Genomic DNA, 17,913 nt, shown 5'->3' on the forward strand with positions numbered 1-17,913 from the left:
GCGTCTGAAATTTCGGTGCATCACCATTTATTTATTACAGGCACATATATAGTGCTGTCAATTTACCCAGCCCTTCACCATATATATTATACATTCACATCAGTCCCTGCCCCTCGTGAAGCTTACAATCTAAGGTCCCTAACTTTGTTTTTACTACTCTGTACCTTTTGTCATAATCATTGTTTCTCATTTAGTGATCAGTTGTATATACTTTATACTAATATAAACTTTTTTTTCTTTTATTTTAGACCGTTTTATCAATACATTCAGCGCACTTCTTTTGCTTGTTTAAATCTCCGTTATGGATCTTGGATTTTGTTTGCCCCACTCTGAGTGAACGAGGAATCTTCGCAGCCATGGAGAAGAAACGCAGAAAGAAATGAGAGCCGCACACCCAGGCTAATGGCCTCTATCATGCGAACTTTATTGAGCCTCTAGATCTAATTTTGGTTGCCCGGCTGGACATTGTTGAGTAAAGACACATCTATAGGTGCTGTGACTTCGTCATATTAATTTCAAACCATATTCTATGAACATGAGGTTTGCAAGTTTTTGGCTGCAGCTGGTAGTGATCTTACTGTGTCTGAAGAAGCACCAAGGCTCCCAGCCGGGAAACTCCTCCCATGAGCCTGAGTCCTGTCAAGACTGCTCCCATCTTACCCTTAGTGTGGAGTTCTCCTCAACGGTTGTTAAACATGGTGAGTTTTATGAACCTGTCTTTAAAGATCATTTGAAAACATCAGAACTGCAGATTTTGAAAGTGGTCCTATTTGTTGCATAAATACCACAGGAAAACCATTTAGGCTGGGTTCACACTGGACAACGCTCTGACATTAGGAGCAAAAGTCGCATGACGTGTATAAATCAATGGTTCCCTATTAGAGCCGTTTTGGGGGCCAGGGTTGTCGGGAAGACAAGGTCACCCCCCCCCCCAATATGTTGAGGGTATGTAGCCTGGTATGGTTCAGGAGGGGGTTCTCGCTTCTCCCCACCCCTTTTTCTGAATTGCCGGGCTGCATGCTTGCTAAAGGGGCTGGTATGGATTTTAGGGAGCCCCCACGCTGTTTTTTTGCCATGGAGTTTCCCCTAAAGAATCATACCAGACTCAAAGGGCCTGGTATTGTCGGGATCAAAGTCGGATGCCCTTCATTGAAGTCGGACATCAAGTCGCAGGGCAAAGTCAGATCCACAGTCGTATGACTGTTGTGTCGTACCAGTGTGAACACGGCCTTACTCATTTAAGCTTCTTGCAGTACATATCTAGACATACTACTTGAATGGCATAAATATGTGAACAAAAACACTGAAATGATCCTTGTTGGAGAACTGAAAGTCTTTTTATTGTCAAAAGCTACATTTGCTGTATATTATGACATGTCGGGAATGTATTAATGCACACCTGTAAAGGTTATAATGTATCCACTTAAAGCGGAAGTAAGCCCATTGATTTAAGTTTAAGAAAAAGTTACATTGCACATGCCAGGAATGTAACTGTCACATTGCTTGTGTCCTCAACCAAACTGTCAAACCATCCAATGACTGGTGTCATAACTGATCACATATGCAGCACCATGGCAATTGAAGATGGCAGTTTCCTTGGCTAAAAACTATAGGAGGGTTTACTTCCATTTCCAAAGTGGAAATAAACCCATCAATTTAAGTTTCAGAAAACCGTTACATTCCCACCACGAGCCAGGAATGGAACTGTCACAATGGTTGCACTCTCAACCAAACTATCCAATGACTGGTGTGATAAATGATCACGTGTGCAGCATCCTGACAACATCCGATCAAACAGAGGCTAAGAAGATGTCAGCTTCTGTGGCTGAAAACGATAAGAAGGTTTAGTTACGCTTTAAAGGAAACCTGTACTAGGGGAAATATGGATCCTGCCACTGCTGATCTTCTTATACTAGTAACTATGCTGCTATTTAAATCCATTAATTTGCATCCATGACCAAGAACAAGTCTGCAGATCAGGCTTTCTGATGTCACTGACTGCATTGATTTTTTTTTAGGTGCGTGAAACACAGTATTGAATCCAGAGACATCCAGCGTCTAGCATTTTTAAGATTTTAAGGCAGGGCTTGACAAATTTTGCTTGGAATCTAGGAGCCAGCTAAAAAAGTTTGGAGCCAGGTCGGTAACGGTGATCCGGACCTGTCCCTGGCCTGACATGGAGACGAGTGAGGGGAAGATAGCGCAGCCCCCCCCCCCCCCTGTCTCCAAGTCATTGCCCATAGCTCTTAGAGGGACATTTTATTTATACATTTTTTTCAAATGACAGTTTTTTTTTTATTATTGCATTTTAGTGTAAATATGAGATCTGAGGTCTCTCTGACCCCCGATCTCATATTTAAGAGGACCTGTCATGCTTTTTCTATTACAAGGGATTTTTACATTCCTTGTAATAAGAATAAAAGTGACAGAAATTTTTTTTTTTTTAAAAGAACAGTGAAAAAATAAAAATAAAAAAGTTTAAAATTAGAAAGAAATTTTTTTTTTTTTAAACGCGCCCTGTCCCGCCTGCATATGAAAACGGTGTTCAAACAACACATAGGAGGTATTGCCGTGATCGGTAGAGTGAGAGCAATAATTCTAGCCCTGGACCTCCTCTGTAACTCAAAACATGCAACCTGTAGAATTTTTTTAAACGCCGCCTATGGAGATTTTAAAGGGTAAAAGTTTGTCGCCATTCCATGAGCGGGTGCAATTTTGAAGCGTGACATGTTGGGTATCAATTTACTCGGCGTAACATTATCTTTCACAATATAAAAAAATAATTGGGCTAACTTTACTGTTGTCTTATTTTTTTATTAAATAAATTATTTTTCCCAAAAAAAAGTGCGCTTGTAAGTCCGCTGCGCAAATACGGTGTGACAGACCGTATTGCAACAACCACCATTTTATTCTCTAGGGTGTTAGAATAAAAAATATATATAATGTTTAGGGGGTTCTAAATAAAGGGAATGAGATAGGCAGGTAATAGAAAAACAGGCAGAGAAAGCTCCATTAACATTGCTGGTTGTCATGCCAACGGCCACCACAAGAGGGCGCCAGATTCCAGAAGGAATCATAGGACCGCAGAAGACCTCAAAGCCGCGGCCTCAATTACCGGCCGCCGGCGGAACGGCCCGATGCGATCACGCTGGGGGGGGGTCCACGGAGACAGGATACCCCCAGCTGTGCTGCCCCAGGCGCCAGGTCGCTATTTCTAGTCGCAAATGCGACCTGACGCCCGGGTTTTGTCGAGCCCTGTTTTAAGGGTAATCTAAATAAGGCTCCTTTCACACAGGTGGACCCAGGCGGACCCTCCATTCTCCTCTGTGGAGCTGCAGTGTCAATGGACATGTGTCCATTGACACTCACCATCATCCAATCCTATCCACTAAAAACAGACAGATGGGGATCTGTTCCCCATCCTCCAGACGGATTGAATCCGATGGCAGTCAGGTGTAAACAGACAGGTGGTATGTTTACATCCGACCACTCATATAGGAGAGTAGTCTGTGTCTGTTCTGCATAAGCGGATCGGACATGGACCATCGGCTTGCTCAGTGGGGATCAGCGGACCGATTTCCCCGCTAAGCAGGCGGACTCTACGGAGCTTGCCCCGTGTAGAAAGGGGCCTAATTCTTTTGATGCAAGTTTTCTTTTACAGTGATATTGTGATTTGGTTTCCAGAATGGAATTTGACTGGCTTCAGTTTGATTCCACAGTTTAGAAATAAATCAGTTCAGAACATATAAAAAGGCACCACGTAAAAGTAGAAATATGGCAATTTTTTGCAGAATTGTATCTGAAGATGCAGACTTGCTTGTCCTTACCTTTTCTTCATACTCGGGTAGCCATTGACCCCAAAAAGGTGTATATGTGTGTGTGTGTGTGTGTGTGTGTGTATGTGTGTGTGTGTGTATATATATATATATATATATATATATATATATATATATATATATATATATATATATATATATATATATATATATATATATATATATATATATAATATATAATGAGATATATATATCTCTGTTCTGAGTCAGTGACTCACTACTTAGTTAAGTCATCATAAGGATGACATCCTTGGAGTGTGCAAATGCTCATCTACAAATATAACTTGGTGGCAAACAATTTGCATATCCCTGTCCTGGCAGGTTCACTGCATCTTCTTAAGAAATCAAAATTGGCTAACTCCTTGCCTGCATAAATCTTCTTAATGTACCACAAAGGATGCCGGGTAATTTTACAATGTGTGTCCAGCCCAAGGGTGGCACAGTGTACATTTCTTTGGTTTTCCAGTTTTATCTGGCAACATAAATAATTGCTGCCTCCCCTAGGATGGGCTGCGGGTGGAGACTCTGGTTGTTCCTTACAGTAGTTTCAAGCACAGGAGTTTAGCAAGCCAAAATGGGGGCTGAAAACGTAAACACTGTGGTAGGATTGACCTAGCTTTCTAATTCTTTGCAACCAAACGTGCTGGCTATATCTGCAATATGAAAAATATATATGAACTAAATATAAGCTTGCGCTGATGATATAAAAACAAAATCAATAATGTGAAAACAATTGCAGCTGCTATACACAAAGTGGTAATCAATTGAAAACCATAAAATATTTAACCACTTCAATACAGGGCACTTTCACCCCCTTCCTTCCCAGCCCAATTTTCAGCTTTCAGCGCTCTAGCGCTTTCAGTGACAATTGCGCGGTCATGCTACACTGTACCCAAATGAAATTGTTATCATTTTGTTCGCACAAATAGAGCTTTATTTTGGTGTTATTTATTCACGACTCCGTTTTTTTTTTTTTGCGATATAAGCGCAAAAAAAGCGGAAATTTGGGAAAAAAACAATATTTTCTTTTTTCTATTTGAAAAGAAATCCAATAAAATCAAATTTTGTCATAAATTTAAGCCAAAATGTATTCTGCTACATGTTTTTGGTAAAAAAAATTCCGTTAAGTGTATAATAATTGGTTTGTGTGATCACGGACATATGTACGCAAATGATCATGTACATATGTGTGCAGGTGATCACGTACATATGTGTGCAGATAATCATTGGGACATGTGATTTTAGTGGGACATATGTGGGGGACATGTTTTTATTATTAGGGACATGTGTTTTTATTATTTGGGGACATGTATGTTTTGGGGACATGTGTGTTTTAGGGACATATGTGGGGACTGTGTTTTCACTGTGTGGTGTGTTGTGTGTTTACACTACACTGATGATCAGTGAGTAAAAAGCTGTGAAAAGCAGCCCATACTCACTGATCATCAGCCGGCTGCAGCGTTCTGCTCTCCTCTTCTCAGCGGTGACTTCCGTGTGAGGAGAGGAGAGCCGATTGCCTAGCAACCGGCTGTTTGTTTACATCACATGACGGCCGTGATTGGACACGGCCGTCATGTGATCAGGAGGGCCAATCACAGAGCCCTCCTGCCGATCTGAGATGTGCCGTGTCCGGGTGACACGAGCACATCGGGATCGCGCCGCTGCGCGGGCGATCCCGCTGCTCCTGAATGACGTTCCTGAACGTCCTATCAGGAGCAGGCGGCTCCCACCCGGCCGTATATATACATTGGCCGGGTGGGAAGTGGTTAAATACAGCGCTCACAAACATAAATATATGTGAGAAAAAATGATATATAAAGTGAACCAACATAAAGTCCAAAAACAAATCGTTGAAAGTGCTCCAATCCAAAGTGAATAAAAACTTCAGGTGCACAACACCCCCTTGAGTCCCCACTCACCAGATCCACATGACCCCCAGCTTTTCAGTCTGGAGGGTCAATTCAGGCTTGGCATAGATGTCTTTATGATGGTATGCGGAAAGCCTGGTCAGCAGATCCAGGATTCCTCAATAAAGAGTTTAAGCCAAATAGACATGTACCCAGAAGTAAAGAAAGGGGGAACTAATAGTGAAGTACCATCAAAAACTGACGTCAGTGTTCCTGGAACACTGCGTCAACGTTTCGCCCTCCCACAGGGCATCATCAATGTCCTTGATGAGGCCCTGTGGGAGGGCGAAACGTTGACGCTGTTTCCGGGAACACTGACTTCAGTTCCGGTCGTTTGGAACGCACGCTACTTACGATGGTTTCATACGATCTGTTCCATGCTTGATGCTTGTTAATCCCTTCATTTTGTAAGTACCCATCTTTTGTTCAAATCATTTTTTGATGGTACTTCTCTATTAGTTCCCCTTTCTTTACTTCTGGGTAAGTGTCTATTTGGCTTAAACTCTTCATTGAGGAACCCTGGATCTGCTGACCTGGCTTTCTGCATACCATCATAAAGACATCTTTACCAAGCCTGAATTGACTCTCCAGACTGAAAAGTTGTGGATCTGGTGAGTGGGGACTATCAAGGGGGTGTTGTGCACCTGAAGTTTTTATTCACTTTGGATTGAAGCACTTTCAGTGATTTGTTTTTGGACTTTGTTGGTTCACTTTGTATATCATTTTTTCTCATATATTTGTTTGTGAGTGCTGTATTTATATATTTTATATCGGTGATAACCCCCCCCCCCCCCTTTTTTTTTTTTCTCCTTTCTCTAGAATATATTGTAGCTTTCAATGGTTATTTCACGGCAAATGCGCGAAGCAAGTTCATCACCAGTGCGTTGAGGAGCAGAGGTATAGAGGACTGGAGGATTGTACCACGAAACAACCCAGCCAGCGATTATCCAAGTGACTTTGAATTGATCGAGTTCCGTACAGGTCACAGGGATGGAGTGCTGACATTGGAAGACCATCCCAACATCAAGCGTGTCACGCCTCAGAAACGCGTATTCCGCTCCCTCAAGTTTGCTGAAAGTACGTTATTTATTTTTTTAGCTTTGATGCCTGCACTATATCTTGTACCTTCCGTAAAGTACAATATAAGAAACCCACATTGTCTAAAGCTGTGAATTTGTTCTGTTTGTAACATTTCAGAGGTATCTATTAGGACTTTCAAGGCCCAGCTACAATTTTGGATACATGTGTTTTGTATCCTGATCTTGGTTGCAAAGGTTACACACCTCCATTTCTGCTTACTTTTTTATTGCCTTCCTCAACTCCTTGTTGGCTATTACTTGAATGCTCCCAGCATACATTTGTAATCCTAAAAGCAGAATCTGATATCTGCCAGTATCACCCTTTAAAGATCTTTATCAAGGGACAATACATCTGCTATAAAAGACCTGGGGGTTTATTTACTAAAGCTGGAGAGTGCAAAATCAGTCTATCTTTTGCATAGAAACCAATCGGCTTCCAGTTTTTTTTTTCTTTTGCCAAAGCTTAATTGAACAAGCTGAGGTTAGAAGCTGATTGGTTTCTCTGCAGAAGTGAGACTGATTTTGCACTCTCCAGCTTTAGTAAATAAACCCCCTGGTGTCCAGTTGGCACCCAACTGTTATTTCTGCAGTCCATGTTTGAGTATAAAGATTCTGACTGCTTGCTGTATTCCTTCTAGCATTGTTTCATACATTTTCCCCAGTTTGAGTGCAGACAGACACATAAAAGGCTGATATACCCAAGAGATGCCTTTAGGATGTGTTTGTTATCCAATTGCCTTGTGTCTGCCATTCATTCACAGTGACTTTGGAGGGGGGAAAAAAGCAAGGAGCAAATTGATTTAAAACTGATCTTAAAGTGAAACTGAACTGAAACTGAAGACTTGCTATGTTTGGAGAACATTTCAAAAATGGTAACTAAACCGTACAAAAAAAAGTACCTTTTTGTCTGGAACACCCCCTGACAAATAGCATGTTCTTTCTGGTATTGTTAGGTGATTCTGTGTTTTTTTTTCTTTATTTTTTTTTCTTTATTTTTATTTTTTTATAGCAGAGACCCTAGACCAGTGGTCATCAAGCCTGTCCTCAGGGCCCACTAACAGGCCAGGTTTGCAAGATAACTGAAATATATCACAGGTGATATAATTTGCTGCTCAGTGATTGCAGTATTCTAGTCTGCATCTCCCCAAGGTAATACATAAAACCTGGCCTGTTAGTAGGCCCTGAGGACAGGGTTGATGACCACTGCCCTAGACAATAAAATGGTGATCGTTGCATTTTTTTTTTTTTTTTCTTGTCACACGGTATATTGATGACCCCTCCTGCTGCTTCTAAAAGGAATTGCCTTTATGACAAACAGAATAGCCGATTTAAAAATACCAGGGCTATGGCTGATAGACTCAGATCTAGATCTAAAAATAGACCTATTTTTTTCTTTTGATCTGGGTCTTTATATATATATATATATATATATATATATATATATATATATATATATATATATATATATATATATATATATATATATATATATATATATATAAATTTTAAATGGCTCTAAAAAATAGACCCAAACAGTAGAGACCAGGGCTGCAGCTAACTATTATTTTCATAATTGCCCATAGTGACCCCAAACCTTCACTTCTGGAGTCCCCCACTGGTGATCATGGTGCGCTTGCTATGGGGGGAGGGCGTGCAGGCTCATTCCTTGGCCAGGCTGTGTGTGTCCATAGACACACACAGCCAGGCTTGACCCTGCCCCCTACTCTGTTCACATGAATTGATTTGCAGCTAAAGCAGCCAATGGCTCCCGCTGCTCTCAGTGTAGTGAGAGCAGGGAGCTGGGGAGAGAAGACTAGCAGCTGGGTACAGTGCTGGATCCATGTAGGGTAAGTATTTTTAGGGGAGGCACAGCCAATGACAAAATGTTTTTTTAACTCTTTAGTGTAGGGAATCTATCAAGGTAAAAAAATTTTTTTACTTATAGAGCCACTTGAAAGTAAACCATATTCCCTGTGATTTATTTTTATTTTTTTATTTTCCATTTTTTGAGCTAAAATTTTAAAATGAAACCATAAAATTCAGTTTTAGTGACTGTAATGGCATGCTCTCAGTTTTCTGACAAGGTGAACAACTGTTGTCTATCTGTGTATGTCTGATACCGATATTTGGTATATGCAACTCCGTGCATGTAGGCCTTTGGTTGCTTGTTGCTGAATGAGCTACAGTGCAGTACATGCTCAGCTGAACAGGTAGGCTCAGTTTCATATCCCGGGGTCGTGTGTGTGTGTGTGTGTGTGTGTGTGTGTGTGTGTGTGTGTGTGCGCGCGCATCTCTAGAGAGATGGAATAAAAATAAAACAAAAACATTAGGTAATATATTGCATTTTTCTGCCCTCTAAAATTAACTTTTAGGCTGGGTTCACACTGCTGCGGGGGGAGATCCGGATGTGATTCGCACCGCAAATCACATCCGATCTCCGTAGCGATGCGAGTTCAGCCATACAGATAGTATGGCTGAATTCGCATCGCTCCCGCAGCAAACTCGCACGGGACCCTTTTTTTGGTCCGCAACAGAATCGGATCGCATGGGGGTTCACACCATGCGATCCGATTCCTGTGCGAGTCGGCAGATCGCACTGCGATATGCGGACGGATCTGGGGGTGTCATTAACATATCATTGACACTCCCAGCCGTCCGCATAGGGCAGTGTGAACTGCCGGCGGGAGTAATGCGATGCGGGAAAACGCCGCGGATTCGCGGCGTTCCCGCATCGCAGCGGTGTGAACCCGGCCTAGGCTACTTTTACACTGGGACACTTTTCTAACGTCCTGCAAGCGTACCATCCCAGTGGGAAAGCACTCGGCTCTCACACTGGGGCCGCAGGAGAGACGCTTTACAGGCGCTATTTTTAGCCCAAACGTACCTGAAAAATGCCCCCCCCCGGTGTGAAAGGGGTCTAAATGTATGTTTGTTTTTTTTTTGTTTTGTTTTCTGAAAGTTTTTGTTTCCTAGACCTTGGCAGGAATATCATGTGACACAAATAATTGGTACTGCAACCATTTTATTCTCTAGGGTGTCTGCTTTCAGAAAATATATAATGTTTGGGGGTTTTGTTTAATCTTCAGACCTAAAATTATTTTATTTTTTTTAAACGTGCAAAAATGGCTCTGAGGGTTAAATTATTAGTTCACTTTCGGGAACATGTTACATATTCCACCCATAAGCTTTGTTAGTTTAAAAAAAAAAAAAAAACTGGCTCCTAACTTTTTTAGCTGGCTCATAAATTCAAAGCAAATTTTTCAAGCCCTGCCTTAATTACCAGACAACCGTGCGCAGGTGCAGCGCAGGCCCATTTATTTAAATGGTTTGCATTTGGCAGGCAGTAGCTCCCGCTGTGCGAGACCGAGGGTATAATTCTTCCCGCTACCACGATACTGCTTTTACATTTGTACACCCCAGGCCTTGAGCGGTAAAAATGCAGCTCAACCAAAGGGTTTTGCCACCTTTTCAATCGCAAGTGTAAATGAGGCCCAATGCTAATATTGGTAACCCAGTTTGAATACGGTGCCTTGCAAGAAAGCAGACAAACGGCCAAAGTGAGTTAGATACCCAAACCGTTTACTATGTGAAGTATTTTAGATTTGGCTTCTTAACATTTAACCACTTGCTTACTGGGCACTTAAACCCCCCTCCTATCCAGACCAATTTCCAGCTTTCGGCGCTGATTCACTTTGAATGACAATTGCGTGGTCATACAACACTGTACCCAAATTCAATTTTTTGAATTTTTTTCCCCCAAATAGAGCTTTCTTTTGGTGATATTTGATAACCTGTGTGATTTTTATTTTTGTTAAAAAAAATGTAAAAAGACCGAATTATTTTTAAAACCTTCTTTTTTTTTAATTTTTATTATTTTGTTATAAAATTTAAAAAAAGGGTAATTTTTGTCCGTTATTGATGTACGCTGATGAGGCGGCAGTGATGGGCACTGATCGGTTACACTGATAGGCTGCACTATGTGGCACTGATTGGCACCACTGGTGGGCACTGATAGGCACTTGTAGATTCCAATTATGAGGCATAATTGTCTCTTCTGTTTTGGGACCGATGTCCCTTTTAAGCTGAACCGGTGATCGGCTTTTTTTTTTTTTTTTTCCTCTGCTGTCAGTGTGAGGAGAAAAAAAAAACCGATCACTGAGCTTTTGTTTTGATCATGTGATCAGCTGTCATTGGCTGACAGCTGATCACCTGGTAAGGGGCCGTGACCCGCCCCTTACTCAGACTGGTGATCACTCGAGTCTCAGTGACTCGGTGATCACAGCACGCTCCACATGTGCCCTGTAGGTCATATGACCGGCCTCCTGGGAAGTCACATGTGCGCTGTGACCGTCATTCAGCCATAGCGCGGATGTCAGATGGTTAAAATACAAGCTAATGTTAATGAAAATGTGTTCCTCAAAGTATAGCTTAACAATACACCTTCCAGGCTTTCTTTGTTATGTGGTGGTGGTTCATAGTTTACCTTTTTTATTTTCACAATTATGGAAGCATCAGTATGAATGTGCAATATAATGTATAGTGTGTGTCTGGAATATTTTGGTTTGTATTTGTACTAGCTGTTTAGAAGACATTACGTGAAATGATGTCAAACTACTTATTTTTGTGGGGATTTTGGTTGTAAAATACTGTGGAAGGCTGGATTCATACCTATTCAGTTTTAGTGCTTTTTGCATTTTGCAGATTTGCACTACAGTCCATTTAACATGGTTTCCTATGGAACATGTTCTGTAGTGCAAATCTGCAAAATGCAAAAAGCACAAAAAATGCATAGGTGTGAATCCAGACTAAGAAATGGTTTTGTGAATTTTAGCCTCTGCTGTGATCATCCGTGTTATTTTCTCGTTAGGTGAACCTTCCACCCCATGTAATGATACAAAATGGAGTCAAAAATGGCAGTCTTCACGTCCACTCAGAAGGACCAGCCTGTCTCTCAGCTCGGGATTTTGGCACGCAACAGGGAGACACTCTAGCAGACGACTCCTGAGAGCTATCCCACGTCAGGTGGCCCAAACACTGCAGGCTGATGTGCTGTGGCAACTGGGATATACAGGTATGTGATTTCAGCAGCACCAGCAAATTTTGACGTGGGTATCAGGTTTCTGCACTATTCACCTTTTTGGTGTATTATTGAAAGTCTACTCCAACATAATTTGTATTTTCTTCAGTTTTAGAGTGGGTAGGGTTGGAACTCCTTCTTCTTTTTTTTTTTTTTTTTTGGATAACTCACTGATGTCTGTTGTCCCCCCTGAGCTTTTTACCTTTTTATTCTTCCTGGTAACATATTGTCAGACTGGTACTAGAGGTGTAATAAAGATGGGAATTGTCAAAATCTTCTTAGTGATCATACTAAAAACTGGACAGTGGCTCTAACTTAACTCTTCTCTACTTCTAAACTGATTGGTCTAATATTTGTGTCTGTGTTGCAGAGATGTCTGCTCACATTTTTATTCTACTGACAAGGGGACAAAAAGTTGGTGGAAATCTCCCCAAAAGGAAATGTACACCAATTAAAAATTTGACACAAGTTCTATTTTATAAGCTCCATTTTATCCAATGGTTAACCGCTTGACCTCCGAAAGGTTTACCCCTCCCCCACCCCCTTCATAACCAGGCCTTTTTTTGTGATATGGCACTACATTACTTTAACTGACAATTGCGTGGACATGCAAGGCTGTACCCAAATAAAATTGTCATTTGTTTCCCACAAATAGAACTTTCTTTTTTGGTGGTTTTTGATCACCACTGGATTTTTTTTATTTTGCACTATAAACAAAAAACAGACAATTTTGTAAAAAAAAAAAAAAAAAAACAAACTTTACTTTTTGGCTATAAAAAAATATCCATTAAAAAAAATCAAATATCTTAATAAATCTAGGCCAATATGTATTCTGCTACATATTTTTGTTAAAAAAAAAAAAAAAAAAAAACCCAATAAGCGTATATCGTTTGTACATGTAAACCAAACAATGGTGTGTATGTGTTTTGTACACACACACACACACACACACACACACACACACACACACACACACACACACACACTAGTAATGATGACGTATTGCGGCAATCTGGCACTGACACTTTGTGGGAACCAATGACACTAATACAGAGATCAGTGCATATTTCTAGCACTGATCACTGACACTGGCTGGGAAAGGGTTAAACATCTAGGGTACTCAAAGAGTTAACGGTGTGCCTAGCTAGTATTTGTGTACTATGTGTGCTGCTTTTACTGGGGGAAGATTAAGGTGTAAGTAAAGGAGTCGCAGCTTCTCAATCACAGGATCCCTACCACAGTTTATTTTACAAAGAAAAAAATTGGATTTTTGCTGATCTCTTTTACAAACATAATGCAGAAATAGGTATGTGGAGGGAGGAGGTAACATTTTTGAGCAGACTTTGCTTAACTTCTTATTATCATTTACTTTATTTTTTATACATCCAATGTGTTTGTGACCTGCAGAAAAATATGGCTGCTTTCAATGGCATGTTGTACAATTTTTTTTTTTTTTAAATATCACAAATGTTTTGTCTGTTCTTTGTTGGTCTTTATATCTGTACATGTACAGTATTATTTAATCTTTTTATTCTTATAATGATTTTATATAATTTTATTCTATTTTTAATCAGGAAGTAACGTTAAAGTTGCTGTTTTTGACACTGGATTAAGTGAAAAACACCCACATTTCAAAAACGTAAAAGAACGAACTAACTGGACCAATGAGAAGACTTTGGATGATGGTGGGTATAAAGCCAGTTCTACAATCACAAGGGTCTGGATTTTCCACATCTACTGTTGCAAGATCATGATTGGAGCACAATTTGATTGTATCATAGGATAGGATGCGCTCATGATGGACAATTCTGCCAAGCCATAATATATTTGGCCTCATGCACCACTGTCTATAGGGTCATCATGTATAATAGGTTAGTGTGTATATAGGGTACTTCTAGACAAAGGTATGCTCTAAGTGCTTTGTGCTATAGTCGAATGACGGCTACAGTGCGGTCCTTAATTGCCGGGAGGCCGTCGGTAGACTGCCTTTCCTGCATGTGCTGCCTGTGCGCTCCGCTCTGTGATCACTGAGTCAATGAGACACGGCTGATCACAGATCGCAGTAAGGGGCCGATCCTGGCCCTTTACCACGTGAACACGTCAGCCAATGACAGCGTGAGCAGCAAAAAAACAAAAGCAATCACCGGCTTGTGTCAGAGGGACAACAGTCCCGAAGAGGGTGAGACCTCACCCGAATATCTGTGCCCACCAGTGTCACCTGCCAGTGCATAGCAGTGTCACCCACTAATGCCACCTCTGGGTGCTCATTAGTGCAGCCCATCAGTACAGCTTCATCAGTGCACATCAAAGAAGAAAAATTACCTGTTTGCAAGTTGTTTTTGTTTTTTTGTGTTCAAAATTTTCGGTCTTCTTTTTTTTTTCAGGTTTTTTGCTGAAAAAAAAAAACAAAAAAAAAAAACCCAGCAGCGATACCACCAAAAGAAAGCTCTATTTGTGGGGGAAGAAGAGGGCTTAAGTGCCCTGTAAGCAAGTGGTTAAAGTGATTTGTAAACCTAAAACAAAACAAGATAAAGTTGGCGCACAAATGAATGGTCTCTTTAAGAGCGTTTGACTATCTCGTGGGATGTTTGTTTATTTAAATAAATGTCCTGTAGATGGTCTCAATGTGCGGCTGTTAACCCATTATGGACTTGGCAAAAAATGGATGCAGCAGAAAAAACGATCAAAAACAGCGCATCAAAGGGACTAGTAGATTGATGTGAAAAAGACTTTAAAATGTCATTTATTAAATGTAAAAAATAAATAAACACAGACATCTGATCCCTGCAGGATCTCAAACACATAAAAAACACCAATCATAAAACGGACAGATGTTTGATAATGAAAAGCTCCTCAGATCTCTCAATTATAACTTTGGAAAGGTCAAAACCAAAGACCAATGTGCACAGCTTTCGAATGCCTAATGAATGCAATCAATCATCTGAAAGAACCCAAAAAGTCAGTGTAAACGAATGGAACAACGTTCCTAGGGACACTCACTTCATAGGTGTTCAATGGGCTGCAGAGCTGATGAGTCCAGTCTGATGACCGAGGGGGAGGTGTTTATTTCAGCTCCATCTGAAGCGTTCGGCTTGGAGGCAGAGGTGTAATGCTGCACGCTAGGTGGTAAGGATCAAGCTTAGTCACCAGATGATATCAGCTGTACACATAGGCAGCTTGGAGAACGCTGCACTGCCTGCAGTGCCGCTTGTCCGAGCGGCTGTGGATCACATGAGAGGCTTGTCACGTGGAAGGCTGTGAAGGGGAAGGTTGCTATGCCGACTCTCCTGCTTACATGTTTCGCGCTCCTGCGCTTTGTCAAAGCTCGCAGGAGCGCGAAACATGTAAGCAGGAGAGTCGGCATAGCAACCTTCCCCTTCACAGCCTTCCACGTGACAAGCCTCTCATGTGATCCACAGCCGCTCGGACAAGCGGCACTGCAGGCAGTGCAGCGTTCTCCAAGCTGCCTATGTGTACAGCTGATATCATCTGGTGACTAAGCTTGATCCTTACCACCTAGCGTGCAGCATTACACCTCTGCCTCCAAGCCGAACGCTTCAGATGGAGCTGAAATAAACACCTCCCCCTCGGTCATCAGACTGGACTCATCAGCTCTGCAGCCCATTGAACACCTATGAAGTGAGTGTCCCTAGGAACGTTGTTCCATTCGTTTACACTGACTTTTTGGGTTCTTTCAGATGATTGATTGCATTCATTAGGCATTCGAAAGCTGTGCACATTGGTCTTTGGTTTTGACCTTTCCAAAGTTATAATTGAGAGATCTGAGGAGCTTTTCATTATCAAACATCTGTCCGTTTTATGATTGGTGTTTTTTATGTGTTTGAGATCCTGCAGGGATCAGATGTCTGTGTTTATTTTTTATTTTTTACATTTAATAAATGACATTTTAAAGTCTTTTTCACATCAATCTACTAGTCCCTTTGATGCGCTGTTTTTGATCGTTTTTTTTGATTTGTAAACCTTCCTGTTTTATTTTTTTTAAATAACAAACATGTCCTACTTACCTCCCACTGTGCAGCTCGTTTTGCACAGAGTGGCCCCGATCATCCTCTTCTGGGGGCTATCGCGGCTCCTTGCATCAGATAACCTCCTAGGAGAAGCGCTTACCTTGCGGGCGCGCTCCCGAGGTCAGTATTTGCGTCCGTAGACACGAATGCCAGACTTGGGCCCCGATGCCCACGTCATTGTATTTGATTGACGGCAGCGGGAGCCAATGGCTGCACACAAATAGAGCTTTCTTTTGATGGTATTTGATCACCTCTGCATCTATTTTTATTTATTTTTTTGCGCAATAAACAAAGAATGACAATTTTGAAAAGAAAAATTTTTTACTTTCTGCTATAAAACCTAGCCGATAAAGAAATTCTGATATTTTTTTTTTTTATTTTTTTTTAATCAATTTAGGCCAATATGTATTCTGCTAAATTTTTTTGGTAAAAAAAATATCACAATAAGCATATATTGATTGGTTCGTGCAAAAGTTATAGCGTCTACAGACTATGGGATATATCCTTCTTTCTCTTTTTTTTTTTTTTCTTTTAGTAATGGTGGCGATTAGCATCTTATAGCGGGACTGCAATATTGCAGTAAACATGCTGACACCTTGTAGGAACCAGTGACACTAATACAGTGATTGGGGCATTTTTGTTTTTAGCACTGGGCACTCTACTAAAGACACTTGCTGGGAAGGGGTTAACATCAGGGGTGATCAAAGGGTTAACTGTGTGCCTAGCCAGTGTTTTACTAGCGGTAGACATGAATCCATGTCCCTGCTTTGCAGAGACACAAAATCCATGCCTTCCCTGCTGTCAAAACGACAATCTGCCTTGTTTACATAGGCAGCTTGCATTTCTCTTGCTGGCTGATGATCGGCAGCTTCTGGCAGACATCTAGTCTGAGTTACGCGCTAATCGGCCCCCCGTGTGTAATCACAGCGGCAGCAGCTTTCCTGCCCCCTACCTGGAGGTGAAGGATTGTGTGTGTGTGTGTGTGTGTGTGTGTGATTTTATATATAGAGAAAGATATCTAGATAGTGTGTGATCCTGCACACAGCTGTCGCCCTGTAGCAGTAAAACTGCATTCGGGTGGTCGCTTAGTGATTAAACAGTACTGCTGATGTCACGAACAGCCTTTTGTACCTTTTGCATCATTGCATGATTTGCCGGAATGCCGTATCATTTTTGTGATTTTCATTTTTGTTTGCCTTATGTTGCAGTGGTCATGTTGCCACTTGCTCTAAACATGTAACATTTGTTACATGAGATCTACAAAGTTGTTAATCTGATCTAAACTTTATTGTCTATTCTTTTAAAGGGCTTGGACATGGGACTTTTGTGGCAGGGGTCATTGCCAGCATGAGAGAATGCCAAGGATTTGCCCCAGACTCTGAGCTCCATATATTTCGGGTCTTTACCAATAACCAGGTACTCCATATTATTTTACACTAAAAGGCAAACCACATAAAATATAATATTTCTGGGCACGCTTGTTGAGTTAGTATTGTAAAGATTGCGCAAAGTTGCCATAACATTTTTTTTATTTTTTTATTTTTTTTTTTAATATTACCATGAGGGTATTTTATTACTTGTTTTGAACATTTGCCTCTAGAAACTGTTTTTATAACATGAGAATAGTAAATTTATTCCTTTTTAAAGCAGCCAAAAACACAACTGACCATTGTGAAGAGTTCCATAAAATTTAAAAGGAATCATTTTCCCTCCTTGCCTAACTGGAGCACTTCTAAACTCTGCGATAATCTTTTTCAGAGCTGCCCTCCTCTTTGATCTTTGATCAGTTTTCTTCTGGGTTAAATGCCATCTAGTGTCACTTAACCCTTTTCCTTTGGGTGCTGTGGGCCAGCCCCTGGGGCCATGTCATCAAAGTACCCTGCACACATGGCACAAAGATGCATTATGTCAGTGACACTCCCTGCATCATCGAGCACCTTTCATGTCACATTACCAATTACAAAACAGTAAGAAAAAAAATCTTGT

The 17,913-nt window shown here is 41.0% G+C and overlaps 1 protein-coding gene across 1 annotated transcript in view; it reads left to right on the top strand.

Annotated features, from left to right (window-relative positions):
• MBTPS1 (membrane bound transcription factor peptidase, site 1) overlaps positions 1-17,913 on the top strand; it is a 61,771-nt gene that overhangs the window by 4,863 nt on the left and 38,995 nt on the right. The window contains exons 2-6 of the mRNA XM_077455747.1: positions 249-698; positions 6,563-6,820; positions 11,690-11,893; positions 13,474-13,584; positions 17,234-17,343. Coding sequence (XP_077311873.1) covers positions 530-698; positions 6,563-6,820; positions 11,690-11,893; positions 13,474-13,584; positions 17,234-17,343 — 852 coding nt within the window. The 5' untranslated portion in view covers positions 249-529. The remainder of the gene's footprint in view (positions 1-248; positions 699-6,562; positions 6,821-11,689; positions 11,894-13,473; positions 13,585-17,233; positions 17,344-17,913) is intronic.

Source organism: Lithobates pipiens, unplaced genomic scaffold (assembly GCF_037356315.1).
Source record: "Lithobates pipiens isolate NorthernLeopardFrog02 unplaced genomic scaffold, aLitPip1_a1.2 Scaffold_10, whole genome shotgun sequence".
NCBI lineage: Eukaryota > Metazoa > Chordata > Amphibia > Anura > Ranidae > Lithobates > Lithobates pipiens.